General features: G+C 42.3%; 2 protein-coding genes and 1 pseudogene across 12 annotated transcripts in view; 1 reads left to right on the top strand and 2 right to left on the bottom strand.

Moving 5' to 3' along the window:
* LOC121483021 overlaps positions 1-12,633 on the bottom strand; it is a 32,276-nt pseudogene extending 19,643 nt beyond the window's left edge.
* The window catches only part of ZNF81 (zinc finger protein 81), a 103,985-nt gene that overhangs the window by 57,323 nt on the left and 32,882 nt on the right, over positions 1-13,780 (bottom strand). The window contains exon 1 of one of the 11 annotated variants that reach the window (XM_041740891.1): positions 12,560-13,624. The exons of 9 other annotated variants lie outside the window; for them this stretch is intronic. In XM_041740891.1, the coding sequence (XP_041596825.1) occupies positions 12,560-12,601 (42 nt within the window). In that variant the 5' untranslated portion in view covers positions 12,602-13,624. Of the gene's footprint in view, positions 1-12,559; positions 13,625-13,780 lie in introns of those variants that run through there. One more of the 11 variants, XM_041740895.1, reaches the window with a different exon arrangement.
* LOC121482881 (calpain small subunit 1-like) lies at positions 6,719-8,085 on the top strand. The gene is given in 2 exon segments (XM_041740898.1): positions 6,719-6,851; positions 6,854-8,085. Coding segments are annotated over 2 exon segments (771 nt in total). The 5' UTR covers positions 6,719-6,772; the 3' UTR covers positions 7,546-8,085.

Below are 13,780 nucleotides of genomic sequence, written 5' to 3'. Positions count from 1 at the left end.
GAAAATTATTTTTTCCTCCCTATAAGGTACTCTAGTGAACTTATGTATGGGGCTATTTTAGTTACTTAAGAATCACATTTTAGGGGTAACTGGGTGATGGGCATTAAGGACGGTATGTGATGTGATGAGCATTGGGTGTTATACTATATGTTGGCAAATTGAATTTAAATTTAAAAAAAGATCCAGAAGACTCAAAAAAGGTCAAATTTTACTAGAAAACATGTTATTTGTTACACTGCTTTTTTTCTGTACTCCCAATAATGGTCTCTGCAATAACATATTTCTGATCAATTCATATTGTATTCCCAGAATAGACATGACTTGGACTTGTAATTCCAACCAAATTATTGGCAGACTAAAGATGGAACCATCTTCATTAGTAATTTTTTATAATATCAAAGTAAAGTCACTTATATGCATCAAGATACTCAAGCCCTAAATTTGACACACAATGTTCTGTTAACTGGTTTGATCAAAAGAATCCTTACAGAAGAAAGAAATTCTTTAACTACATAACAATCGAGAGAACTGTAGGAGTAAACCCACCAGCAAATTATTCTCTCACCTTTACTATGGTAAGTGTTTGGTTCAATAAAACTAATGGCCGTAAAGAGAGTGATAGTAAGTTACATCCAAACTGGTGGAAATCCTTTCAACAGACCCCTCAAGATACATATTTTTATATACTACCCATATATAATATAGAGGTCTACTATATTTGGAACATGGCAATGCCCTGAGCCTATTTTAATAGCCCTCTAGAATTATAGGTTGATGGTTTCTCTTAATATATCTGAGCCCAATATCCGTTGTCACAACCAGACATGTATTCTTTGAGCCCTCCCATTACAGAATCTATCTAAGGGGCAAACAAGGGCAAAAGACTTATTAGAATACAGTCCTGGGAGGAACAGGAATAAGCACAGGTACAGTGATCCCTTATAATATTGCAACTTTGAATAATAAACTTCGTGCTTTGAGGGAATTATAGAAGCACATAATACAACTGCAAACTGGATTGAATCATATAATGCAAGATGGTTAAATGCCATGGGAGTTCAAGTAGGATGGAAATGGAGAAAATTCTGGAATTGGATTGCTTGGAAGAATTTAATGATGGAACAAAAAATCACCACAAAGGTCTCAGAGCCACCCATCTGTATAGTCAAGAAGCAACTAACTACCAAATAGTTCCATGATAGCATCACAGTTCAGTTACACGACTGTTCATCTTTAAGGAAACAAACGGGTATTAGACTATGACTACACCACAATGGATAGAAGAATGGTCTAAAAAAGCATCTAATTAATAGACAAACAAACCTGGCATTTATATAAGTGAAATAAGTCAGTCAGAAAAGGACAAATACCATATAATCTCACCCATATGTAAGATTTAAGATACAAAACAAATGAGCAAAGGGAAAAAGGAGAGGCAAACCAAGAAACAGACTCTTAACTATAGAGAACAAACTGATGGTTGCTAGAGGGGAGAGGGGTGGTGAAATAGGTAATGGGGATTAAGAAGTACACTTGTGATGAGCATTGTGTCTTGTATGGAAGTACTGAATCACTATATTCTACACCTGAAACTAATAACTAGTATTACACTATATTAATGAGCTGGAATTTTTTAAAAACTTGAAAAAAAGAAGAAAAAATTTGGCATTTATAGAGACTGCAGAAGATAGGTCTAACATTACTGGATTAAGTTTAAGATATAAATTCTCTCCATTCCCAGTATGGAGAGATTCACAAAAGTGGATGCCTATTATTCATGGAGATTTGTGTGCCCATTATAATAATATAATTATTGATTTGGACCAATGCAAAAAAATGGCCCATTGGCTGGGTTTTTCCTCAAGACTTAAAACAATTAGGGTCCAATACATTAATCACTGGAAATTCAATCTACACCCTTCAAAAAGTGTCGCGTAATAATACACTGCATAATGACCATGGGTGTCTTTGTGCTTTGCACCTGGGAAATATTATGTGGGGAGACAGAACAACTAATGCAGGGATAAATTATGTAAATGTGATGTTACTTATTGAATGATAGGAACTCAGGAGAAATTCATTGGACCTTATAAGAAAAAACTCTTTCAAAATTAGATTATCAGGCTTCCAAAGAGCTAGTCTTTAGGCTTGGATAAGATTTCACCAGGCATTACAAAATAATCCTTAATTATTTGAAAAAGCAAGCAATAGACATCACAACAGTTTGTAAAGGTACCGTGCAGGGAAAGGGCAATTTTTGCACACAGCTAATTAAGAATGTGCTTTAACTACTGGTAAACATACTTAAAGGTTTATTCCCTAAGGGAAATACTACAGATTTTTCCACTTGTTATGGATGGTTCCATAACTGCTTTGCTTTGTTATTGTGTAGACTTGCTGGATATTTAGGTGGCTGCAAATTGCCTTGAGAAAGGTTGAAAGTTCAATGGACATAGAAAATTGTGGTATTATTATTTTTAAAAAGGGGAAATTGTAAGGATTAGAAAACTGAATTTTCCTTGTTGTCAAAAGGGAAAAAGACCTTTTCTTCCCTCTCTTTCCTTAGAGCATTTCTTTGAGACAACTAGTATTTGGGTTTTTTTTTAAGACTTTATTTATTCATGAGAGACACAGAGAGAGGCAGAGACATACTTAGGCAGAGGGAGAAGCAGGCTCCCTGAGGGCAGCCCGATGTGGGACTCAATCCTAGTACCCCGGGATCATGCCCTGAGCCTAAGGCAGATGGTCAACCACAGAGCAACCCAGGTGCCCTGACACAACTAGTATTAGCAAATCCTTCCTCTGCCTCTTAGATATGTACATAAATCTTTTATTTTTTAAAAGATTTATTTATTCATTCATTCATTCAGAGAGAGAGGCGCAGGCAGAGACAGGCAGAGGGAGAAGCAGGCCCCACCCAGGGAGCCCGATGCAGGACTCAATCCTGGGTCTCCAGAATCACTCCCTGGGCTGCAGGCCGTGCTAAACCGCTGCGCCACTGGGGCTGCCCACATAAATCTTTTAAAAGGCTAAATAGGTCTCCTGTCAGCATTACAACCCAGGAATGTTTTTCTTAAGGGCCTGGGAGCTATCTCCTTGAAATGTAAACATCAAGGAACAGAGCGTCCTTATCTCCCCATCAAGCTGGGAGCTTAGCCTGGGCACCTGGCTCTAAGCTGTAACTACCTGCTTGTCACAGAAACAGGAGAAGCTTGATTTTGCCTTTGGATAGTGGCAATGAACTAGCACAGGTGGCCACCCTAATTGCCAAGTGAATTTAGGATGAAAGAATTAGAGTGAAACGTGCTGTCATCCCTCTTTCATGAGGACAAGTAATCATTTACCTTGAGAACAGACTGTATCTGCTCAGCAACACAAAAGGTCCAAGATTTCCATCTCTGCAATCTCTTTAGTTAATTGCTTGTGATGTACATTTCGATCTGATTTAATGCTTTGCTTACTCAAGAAAATGGTTTTCTTTCTATTCTCCATTTGTGGAGATTTCCTAGGTTGCAAGGAGATTTTAATTTTTTTCCCTAACGTGCAACCAAGCTGATTCTGGCCACTGTGTTTTCTGTAACAAAGTCTTTCATTGATGACTCAGGAGTCTTCTGAGTTCTGTGGACACTGGAAACTGTGGCAAGCCAACTTGTTAGGTTATAAGTAGCGGCGGCAGGGGCAGTGCGGGGTCTTCACAGTTCTTGACACCAAGGACCAAGACCAATCTGTACTCACATGGCAAGGCCTATGAAGTGCTTTTGCAGTGTACTCTCAGAGTTAATGGGAGTACCTTGGTATTTCAAACCAGTGAGTGGGTTAGTTAGCAAGACTGCCTCTATCTTCTCCTGTCCAAACTTTTCACCAGATACATGAAGTCCCTTTGGTTGGCCAGTCAGAAGCCTTAATCTCAATGGCTCTGCTGGTGACATTATTATGCCTTTGCCATCAGAGGTGGCTGGCAAACCCTGACAAAATTTAGGGGTCTCCTCACCAAGTCAAGTGCCTGGGAACTCTTGGTGGGTTAACAATACTCTACCCTTCTTGCAATCAAGGAAAAAGTTCCACTTCTTTGAACTCAACACCTAAAAGGTAGCCCAGCATCATACTGGACTCGTTCGGTATGGGAGACAGTTTGTGTCTTCCCTGGACATTCTGCTTGATACTTTATGTTGGCTAAACAGCAAACCATTATTTTCTGAATGGGGCTCAAACCAACAGGCTGTATAGATAGGATGCTGTCTAGCAAGCTGTGGCACATTCTCTGTTCCCTACTTTCAGGGTCTTAAAAGCTTGATGAGCCTATTGAGCTAACAGTTTATATAACTCCTGATTTTGCCTACTGGGGTCACTAGCAAAGGGAGGTAACCACTACTTGGAAAAGCCTGTTGGGGTTTTGGCCTTGTCATCTTTCTTCCACAGCTACTAGCAACATCCCTTATGAAAAACAGCTACCAGCTTGTTATTGGTCCCTTGTCAAAACTGCACACCTGACCCAAGGAGGCCTTAAAACTCTCTAGCCTGATAGTCCCAATTTGGGGTAGGTCAAGACTCGATGACTAACAAGATGGAAAGGACACCCCCTCCCCAAATCATCACTTGTCAAAAGGAAAGAGTATATTCAAGAGCACAGCTGGCCTGACACCAACAGCATCTTAGCTTTATATGATAATGAGACAGCTATCCCTTTGGAGGAAATTTCTTTCCCACTCTGCCACGTGGAGCAATGCCGCTGGACTTAATGGAGCCCCTGGTTCACAGAGGTTTCCCCAAATACCTGGACTTAATCCACTAATGGTTTGGCCAAGCTGGAATCTGGCGGTTTCCACTGGGCTCTGTAGCTGTGCTACCTCAGCAGAACCGAGAATGGATGTGGACACTCTACTCAGAAGGCAGAACTCAGGGCCATTCCCATAACCCTGGCTAATATTCCCTTTGATATTTATTGATCCTTGACCTATTGCCAATGTCCAGCCATTCAGTCTCCTACGTGGAAGACTACACACTGAGAGATTGGACAGCCCTTTGGTATCATGGATTGTGGAAACAAATTGCAGCTACTAACTGGAACAGTCTGGGTTACCCAGATAGATGCCTATGGGAAGGGATCATTCTCTAATAACACTGACTGGAATCAGGCTACTGGTTGAGCCTTCTCTGTCCAGATTACTGCCACTGTATTCTGCACCCATCATCACATTGGACAAGGCAACACATCCATCAATATAGACTACTACCTTTCTGATGCAGAAGCTACCACTGCATGCCAAACTTGTGACTCCTTCTGAAAGATGACTGGTTTGATGAGGGAGGGCACATCCCATGAAGTATGGCCCCGCCTGCCCAAGACAAACTGTATTACACCTCAGGCCCCCTCTCAGAGTTCTTTCACTGGTGTTGCACCATTGGTGACATTTTTTTCAGGTTAGAGTATTACCATTTCAGTCTGCTTATTTCGCTCCAGCCACACAATTGTGGCTCTTAGAATTAATGTGTGTCTGGTTTTCAGTTTTCTAGACTCTTGGCAGCCTGAAGATGGTTTGCCTTTTATTGCAAAAGCTATGTAGCAATAGGCCAATAGTCAAGGTATCAGTGGACTTCCACACTGGTATTTTTTTGCACTTGAATGGTCTTCTCAAAAATGGACTCAAAAGAATTTCAGACTCTATCTGCCCCATCTCTTCCCGGTCCATATACCCTAGCAAGGCAGTTTGGTCAATGAATATGGCTGTCCCCAGAATAATCTTTCACTCACTCCCTGGGTACTGATCAGAACAAAAAGTGTTAGGGGTTATATGGACATATTTTGACAATTTGGGATCCTGTCTTAAACATTCCTGGGTATAATCCTCTTTTTTCACCTAATGGCAACCCAGACTGTTTGGTAACCCTCTGGGTGGCAGCCCAGCCAGAAGGCAGGGAGCCTAAGAGATGTAAATCAAATTCTGATTCAGTCATTTTAATTCTCTGGTTGGAGTGACACTGTTCTAGAGCCTAAGGATAATTGGTTTAGCATATCACTCACTGTGTCTCCCCACAGTGACTTACATGGGCCAAAGTACAGAATGGAACAGACATCTGTAAATTTATTTAAAAACACCCTTGCCCCTCAGGCACCTGACCACATCAGATGAAAAGTCTGGGAACTAATAGGAGATGGGGCGGGGAGGTTTGAATTTATAGTTACTAGACTAGGCCATATGATTTTTTTGTCAGTAGAGGGTGAGCAACAACATAGAACCTGAAGAGGAAACACATAAGACCCCAAAGGGTACAGATAAAGGAGGGACATTAATGATCTTGGTCTTTCAGAACCACCCCTGGAGACTTCCTCACAAAGGAAAGTGCCCTGGTACACTTCCCCAAAACAGCTGTAAGGGCCTTCAATTTAACTGACTATCAGGCCTGCCAATACACACAACCAGGTTCCCAGTAACCTTGCTCCATCAGAAACAGCAGGGAGGGGTCCCAGCTCTGCATCCCACAAGCAAAACAGCTGTCAACACATCTAAATGTCTCCTTTGAGCCACTTTCCCTCAGCCATCACTCAGTCATTCTTGGGAGGCAGAAGAATGCCACGTGGCTGGTGACACACACAGGACTAGCCTCAAGTTCCCAAACAGTACTGAGAACCCTTGACAATGCTGAACTGCACCTGAGCCCTGATAATAGTCAGTGACAGTTAAGAAATAACTTGTTTGGCCGGAGGCCCGGGAGCAGCGCGGACGAACGGATCCACGGACGAGTGAGCGAGGCGGAATTTTAAATCGCAGCCATGTTCCTGGTTAACTCGTTCTTGAAAGGAGGCGGCGGCGGCGGGGGAGGCGGGGGCCTGGGCGGGGGGCCTGGGGAATGTGCCTCATCAGCGGAGCTGGTGGCGGCCGCAGCGGCGGTGGCGGCGGGGGCGGAACTGCCATGCGCATCCTGGGCGGGGTCATTAGTGCCATCAGTGAGGCAGCTGCACAGTACAACCCAGAGCCTCCGCCTCCACGCACCCATTACTCCAACATTGAAGCCAATGAGAGCGAGGAGGTCCGGCAGTTCCGGAGGCTCTTTGCTCAGCTGGCTGGAGATGACATGGAAGTCAGTGCCACAGAACTTATGAACATTCTCAACAAGGTCGTAACCAGACACCCTGATCTGAAAACTGATGGTTTTGGCATTGACACATGTCGCAGCATGGTGGCCGTGATGGATAGTGACACCACAGGCAAGCTGGGCTTCCAGGAATTCAAGTATCTGTGGAACAACATCAAAAAGTGGCAGGCTATATACAAACAATTTGACGTTGACCGTTCAGGCACCATTTGCAGCAGTGAACTCCAGGGGGCCTTTGAGGCAGCAGGGTTCCACCTGAATGAACATCTCTACAACATGATCATCCGACGCTACTCGGATGAAGGAGGGAACATGGATTTTGACAACTTCATCAGCTGCCTGGTCAGGCTGGATGCCATGTTCCGTGCCTTCAAATCTCTTGACAAGAATGGCACTGGACAAATTCAGGTGAACATCCAGGAGTGGCTGCAGCTGACGATGTATTCCTGAATGGGAACCCCAGACCTGCCCCCTCATCGCCTCGCTATAGGAGTCACCTTGGATTCTTCTGTCTCTCCCAGGGCCGAGCCAGTCTGCAGTCTCGTCTTCATGGGTCCTACTGACCCACAGGTCTTTTGGTTCCCCCAGCCCTTAGCACTTGGCTTCTCAGCCAATAGCCAGGGCCCAACATGCCCCAACAAGCCATGCCCCGAGTTACCCCTGGCTCTGAGACACTCTAACACACTTTGTCCTGAGGGTCACCCCACCCTCGGCACACCCATCCCACAACTGCTCCATAACCCCTGTCATGCACCTGTGCCAAACCCGATAGTTATGTTGCTTCCACACCCCAAGGGCCCTTCTCTCAGTCTCGGGAAGATCACTCCAGTCCCTACACACTCTGGCACACTTGTTCACAGTTACCACCCTGGCAGCCAAACTCCAGGCCATAACAGGCCCGGGCGCCACCGTGCCTTTGTCTGTACTCTGCTCTCAGCCTGCCAGGCCCAGGAGGAAATAAAAGCTGCTCTCTCTAAAAAAAAAAAAAAAGAAAAGAAATAACTTGTTTGTGTTCTTCCTCAAGAAATGACCTGCCACCAAAAAAAAATCATCCTTCTCATATAACTTATATAAGGCTGGCTTGTCCACTCTTTCTCATGCCTCTCATAAGATTCCCAAATAACTCCATTGTTTACCCATGACAAGGTCAAATGCAGACCTTTCTCCTTTTGCCTGAACCTGTGGACAAGGCCAGCACAGACCCTCTAACTCCCTGTTCTTTGTTCATAAATGATTAACTGAGATGAGAAAGCTATCCCTCTTAAACTAGGCAGACACAGAAATAAACATTTCTTTTTCAGCTGACTGAATTGAGAATTTCCCCGATTGCCAAAACAATCCCACCCATAAACCTCCCCACTATAGCTTTCTTACTCCTCCCTGTGAAAGTAAAAGACAAAACCACCCTGCCAAGACACTCCAATTTTCACATCTTAAGTACTCTCTCAACAGCAATAGCCTGAGTAAAATCAGTATTCTGACTTGTTCAGTTTTTGTCTTGGACAGTTTGGTGTCATGACTTGAATAGGACTGGAAGCCTATCTCTGGAACCCCATCTTCCCCACTTAGGTAGTGATACGGCTGCAAGCACACTGTGTTCCTTCCCTGACTGGTGATCCAGGGATCCCATGATGAGTTCAGCTCCTCATCCCTGTGCTCTGGACACCATCCGTGGTAGCACAATAAGGATGTGATTTTCATTCTTCCTGTGGTTTTATTTTGCTGCCAGATTTTGTTTAACCTTGGTATTCATTGGAAGCTCTCAATCCAGTTCTCAACCCCTTCATAAAACTCCTGCCAATTACACACCTCACCACTATGGCAACAATTCACTGCCTCCAAAAACAGCAGAATTTTATAACTAGGAACAACTCAGAATTCCAATGTCTCCTTTGGGGCATGTGAGATCTCCCCAAATGTGTTCATTTATGAAGCACCCTCAAATCTTGGGGCTCTAAGACCTCTCTTTTCACCAATGGTCAGTTTATTCTGTTTGGTACAAAGAGGCTGAAAAATGAGAAAATACCTCCAATCTATCCCAAACTGTATAGTCCCTTAAGGACTATCTCTCTTACTACCAGTCTGCCCCTCCTGCTCCTCCTTCATCCCCAACTAAACTTTACAACCCTTCCTTCACCAGAACCCTCCATGTGTACCACTCTAGTCCTTTCCCCTATTCACCATTCCTCCTCATTCTATAGATTCCTTTTATCCCCACTTCAGCCCCCTACTCCCCCTCTTCTACTGTCTGTGGCTCCATTAAACTCTCCTGCTCCTAATTACCCTCCCTAACCTAGATTACTGTCCTCCTCCAACTGTGATAGAAGGTCAACAACCTGAGTGTGTCGCTCAACAAGGCTTGGTCTTGTTCAGATTTACATGCTGTTGTTAAAGACTTTCAAGGAGCAGCCTGGGTGGCTCATCGGTTCAGCGCTGCCTTCAGCCCAGGGCATGATCCTGGAGACCCGGGGTTGAGTCTCACGTCGGGCTCGCTGCATGGAGCCTGCCTTCTGCCTGTGTCTCTGCCTCTCTGTGTCTCTCATGAATAAATAAATAAAATCTTTTAAAAAAAAGATTTTCAAGACCCCTGTAAGAACAGAGAATTTAGTAATGGATTCAGACTGGCCTTTGGGGGATAGTCTCCTGGGTTCCCTGATTTATATCAACTAATAAAACTGCTTAGTGGGCCCCAAAGATAGACCTTCAAAAAATCAGAATGCCTCCAAGGCTAACATGCAAATTAAAATCAGAGGGGAGAACAAAGCAATATATAGATTCAATGCAATCCCTATCAAAATACCAACAGCATTTTTCACAGAGCTAGAACAAATAATCCTAAAATTCATAGAGAATCACAAAAGACCCTGAAAAGCCAAAGCAATCTTGAGAAAGAACAATGCTGAAGGCATCACAATCCCAGATTTCAAGATTTACTACAAAGCTGTAGTAATTAAACAATATAGCACCAGCACAAAAATAGACACACAAATCAATGGAACAGAATAGAGATCCCAGAAATAAACCCACAATTTATGGTCAATTAATTTATAGCAAAGGAAGCAAGAATATACAGTGGGCAAAGACAGTCTTTTCAATAAATGGTGTTGGGAAAACCAACAGCTACATGCAAAAGAATGAAACTGGATCACTTTCTAACATCATTCACAAAAATAAACTCAAAATGGATTAAAGACCTGATTGTAAAACCTGAAACCATAAAAATCTGAGAAGAGAACACAGTCAATAATTCTCTAACATCAGCCCTAGCAACATTTTTCTAGATATGTTTCCTCAGGCAAGGGAGACCAAAGCAAAAACTTTTGGGACTAGACCAAAATAAAAGGTTTTGTAGAGCAAAGGAAACCATCAGCAAAACAAAAAGCTAACCGACTAAATGGGAGAAGATATTTGCAAATGATATATCCAATAAGGGGTTAATATCCAGAATACATAAAAAATATACAACTCAACACCAAAAAAACCAAACAGTCCATTTAAAAAATGGGCAAGGGGAACCAGGGTGGCTCAATGGCCATGATCCTAGGGTCCTGAGATCGAGTCCCATGTCAGGCTCCCTGCAGAGAGCCTGCTTCTCCCTCTGCCTGTGTCTCTGCCTCTCTCTATATGTCTCTCATGAATAAATAAAATATTTTTTAAAAATGGGCAGAGAACCTGAATAAAAGACATAGAGATGGCCAACAGACATATGAAAAGATACTAGGCATTACTAATCACCGGGGAAATGCAAATCAAAATCACAATGAGATATCATCTTACACCTGCCAGAACCTTTAGGCTCAAAAGATAACAACAGCTGTTGGCAAGGATGTGGAGAAAAAGGAGCCCTCATGCACTACTGGTGGGAATTCAAGCTGGTGCAGCCATTGTGGAAAACTGTATGGAGGTTCCTCAAAAAATTAAAAACAGAAATACCGTATGATCTAGTAATTCCACTACTGGGTATTTACCCCAAGAAAACAAAAATACTAATTGAAAAGATCTACGCAGCCCTATGTTTACTGCACCATGATTTATAATAGCCAAGATATGTTAGCAACCTCAATGTCCACTGATAAACAAATAGGTAAGGATGATTTTTTGTGTGTGTGTGTGTATACATATATGTGCACGCGTGTGTGTGTGTATATATATATATATATATATATATATATATATGGACACACATACACTGGAATATTATGCAAGTATAAAAAAGGATGAGACAAGCCATGATGCCATTTGCAACAACATGAGCAGACCCAGAGGGTATTATGCTAAGTGAAATAAGTCCATCAGAGTAAGTCAAATACCGTATGTTTTCACTCATATGTAGAATCTAAAAAAAATGAACAAACAAAAGGCAGAATCAGACCCATAAATACAGAGAACAAACTGATGGTTACCAGAGGGGAGGGGAGTGAGGGGATGGGCAAAATGGGTGAAGGGAAGTGGGAGATCTAGGTTTCCAGTTACAGAATGAATAAGTCAGGGGAATAAAAGGCATAACATAGGCAATATAGTTGATGGAATTATCAACTACACTAGCATTACATGGTGACAGATGGTAGCTATACTTGTGGTGAGCATAGCATAATGTATTAGAGAAGTTGAATCACTATGTTGGGGAGAGACTTTTAGAATCCAGTCTCACTGTCTTCCCCTCAAAAATGTATTAAAGATACAAGATTGCAGGGACACCTGGGTGGCTCAGCGGTTGAGCATCTGCCTTTGGCTCAGGTTGTGATCCCAGAGTTCCAGGATTAAGTCCCATATTGGGATTCCTGCATGGAGCCTGCTTCTCCCTCTGTCTATGTCTCTGCGTCTCTCCCTCTCTCTGTCTCTCTCATGAATAAATAAAAATCTTTAAAAAAAGAGATTGCAGACAATGAAGACATAACTTGATCTCTAACTACAGACACAGATTAGAAAATACTTGAAAAGATTACTCTGGTCTTGCTCTTGACAATTACACTGCATCCACCTTGGTCAGTAACTGTTCATGGCTTACATCCAGAAAGTAAAGACATTATCCAAAAACATAAATTGGTAAACTACTCTTCCCTCCTAAATACATACACTAGCTCAACACCAGAAGGACTCCACAAATGAACACAGTGCAAACCCATGATTAGAAGGAAACAAGCCAGGGCAGTCTGCTCCCTATAAAAATTCCACAGACAGGGACACTTGCAGATATCATTATTAAAGAAAAGCAAAGGGGCCCTAGACTTGGGATTTCTTGGCCTTAAAGTAAAAAGGGAACAAAAGTCCAAAAATCCCTCTCCCCAATGGCTTTCCTCAAAGAGACCCTCCCACTTGTGCCCACAGCTGACTCAGTGTGCAAGGGGAAATGATCATCTCTGAGCCATGGACATCCTACCATCTTACTAGTGGAAGCAAGGCAACACATTTCACTACTAATACCTCTTCTCCTCTGGCCTCCCTCTGAACACACAAACCATACCTGTGGTGGAAATGGATAACGTGCAACACAACTTCCTTCCATCTAAACCTCCTCCTGTCTTACCAGGTTCTCTCAGTACCCAGCACCATGTTCTGCTTAGCTCCACTACTGCAGTAAGCCTCCTGGCAAAACACAGCTCTTTTATGTGAACCAGTGAGCTATAAGCCCTCTATTTGTGTCTGTATGTGTGTTTACGTGTCTGTGAGTAAGTAATACTTTCCTACCTCTAGGCAAAAATGAATAGCTCTCAAATTCCCCCAAATTAGGTAGCTCTGAACTCCTAGTACTCTCAATGTGCTTAAAACAAAATGTTCTTACAGACATGAACTCAAATATTTTAAGAATTCAAGTTCAAATAATTGAGGTAAATCTTTGACGAATGAGACTAGTTTAATATTGTCAGTTAATAAAAAACAGCCACATCTTCTTCTACATTCCCAGAATCAAGTATAATACAAGTATACTTTTTTTTTATTGTAACCAGCTTTTATTTTTAATGATATAGAGGAGAAAAAAAGAGAAAGTATCCCAGCACATTATTTCTAAAGGGTACTACTTTTAAAACTTTGCTTTATTACATTTGTGTGTGTATGTGTATAGCATGTGCATATGTGTGACTACAGTCAGGGTGTATACACTGGTCACCATGTAAAATGTACTTCGCCCCCTGAGTCATAGTTCAAAATGTTTAGAAAAAAAAAACATTTTAAAACATACTTGAAAGCCTTTGCTTTATTTGCAAGACTGCCTTTAAGAGCAAGCAAAGCAACAGGCTACAATGTCATTTTCCATTATATAAAATATTTGCCTGACGAATCCAGGATGTCTGACTGAAGTCTACAAACTGAGCATCTTTCTCTGTCCATCAAACAGCATTACTGGGGAGGTTCTCAGTACATCAGTGCTTTGTAGACAACTGCCACCATACTTTTCATTCCAAATTGCCATCAATTGCCAAATCACTGACTTCTTTTCAGTCCACTGGAGGCTGACTCTTACATACTCATGTTAAGAGTGGACATGACTGGACAGAAGACATGAATAGACATTTTTCCAAAGAAGACATCCAGATGGCCAACAGACACATGAAAAGATGCTCAACATCACTCATCATCAAGGAAATACAAATCAAAACCACAATGAGATATCACCTCACACCTGTCAGAATGGCTAAGATTAAAAACTCGGGAAGTGGGGATCCCTGGGTGGCGCAGTGGTTTG

The sequence above is a fragment of the Vulpes lagopus genome, chromosome X, assembly GCF_018345385.1.
Source record: "Vulpes lagopus strain Blue_001 chromosome X, ASM1834538v1, whole genome shotgun sequence".
Taxonomy (NCBI): Eukaryota; Metazoa; Chordata; class Mammalia; order Carnivora; family Canidae; genus Vulpes; species Vulpes lagopus.
Note: the sequence above shows the minus strand (reverse complement) of the source record. Positions and strands in the feature narration are given on the sequence as shown.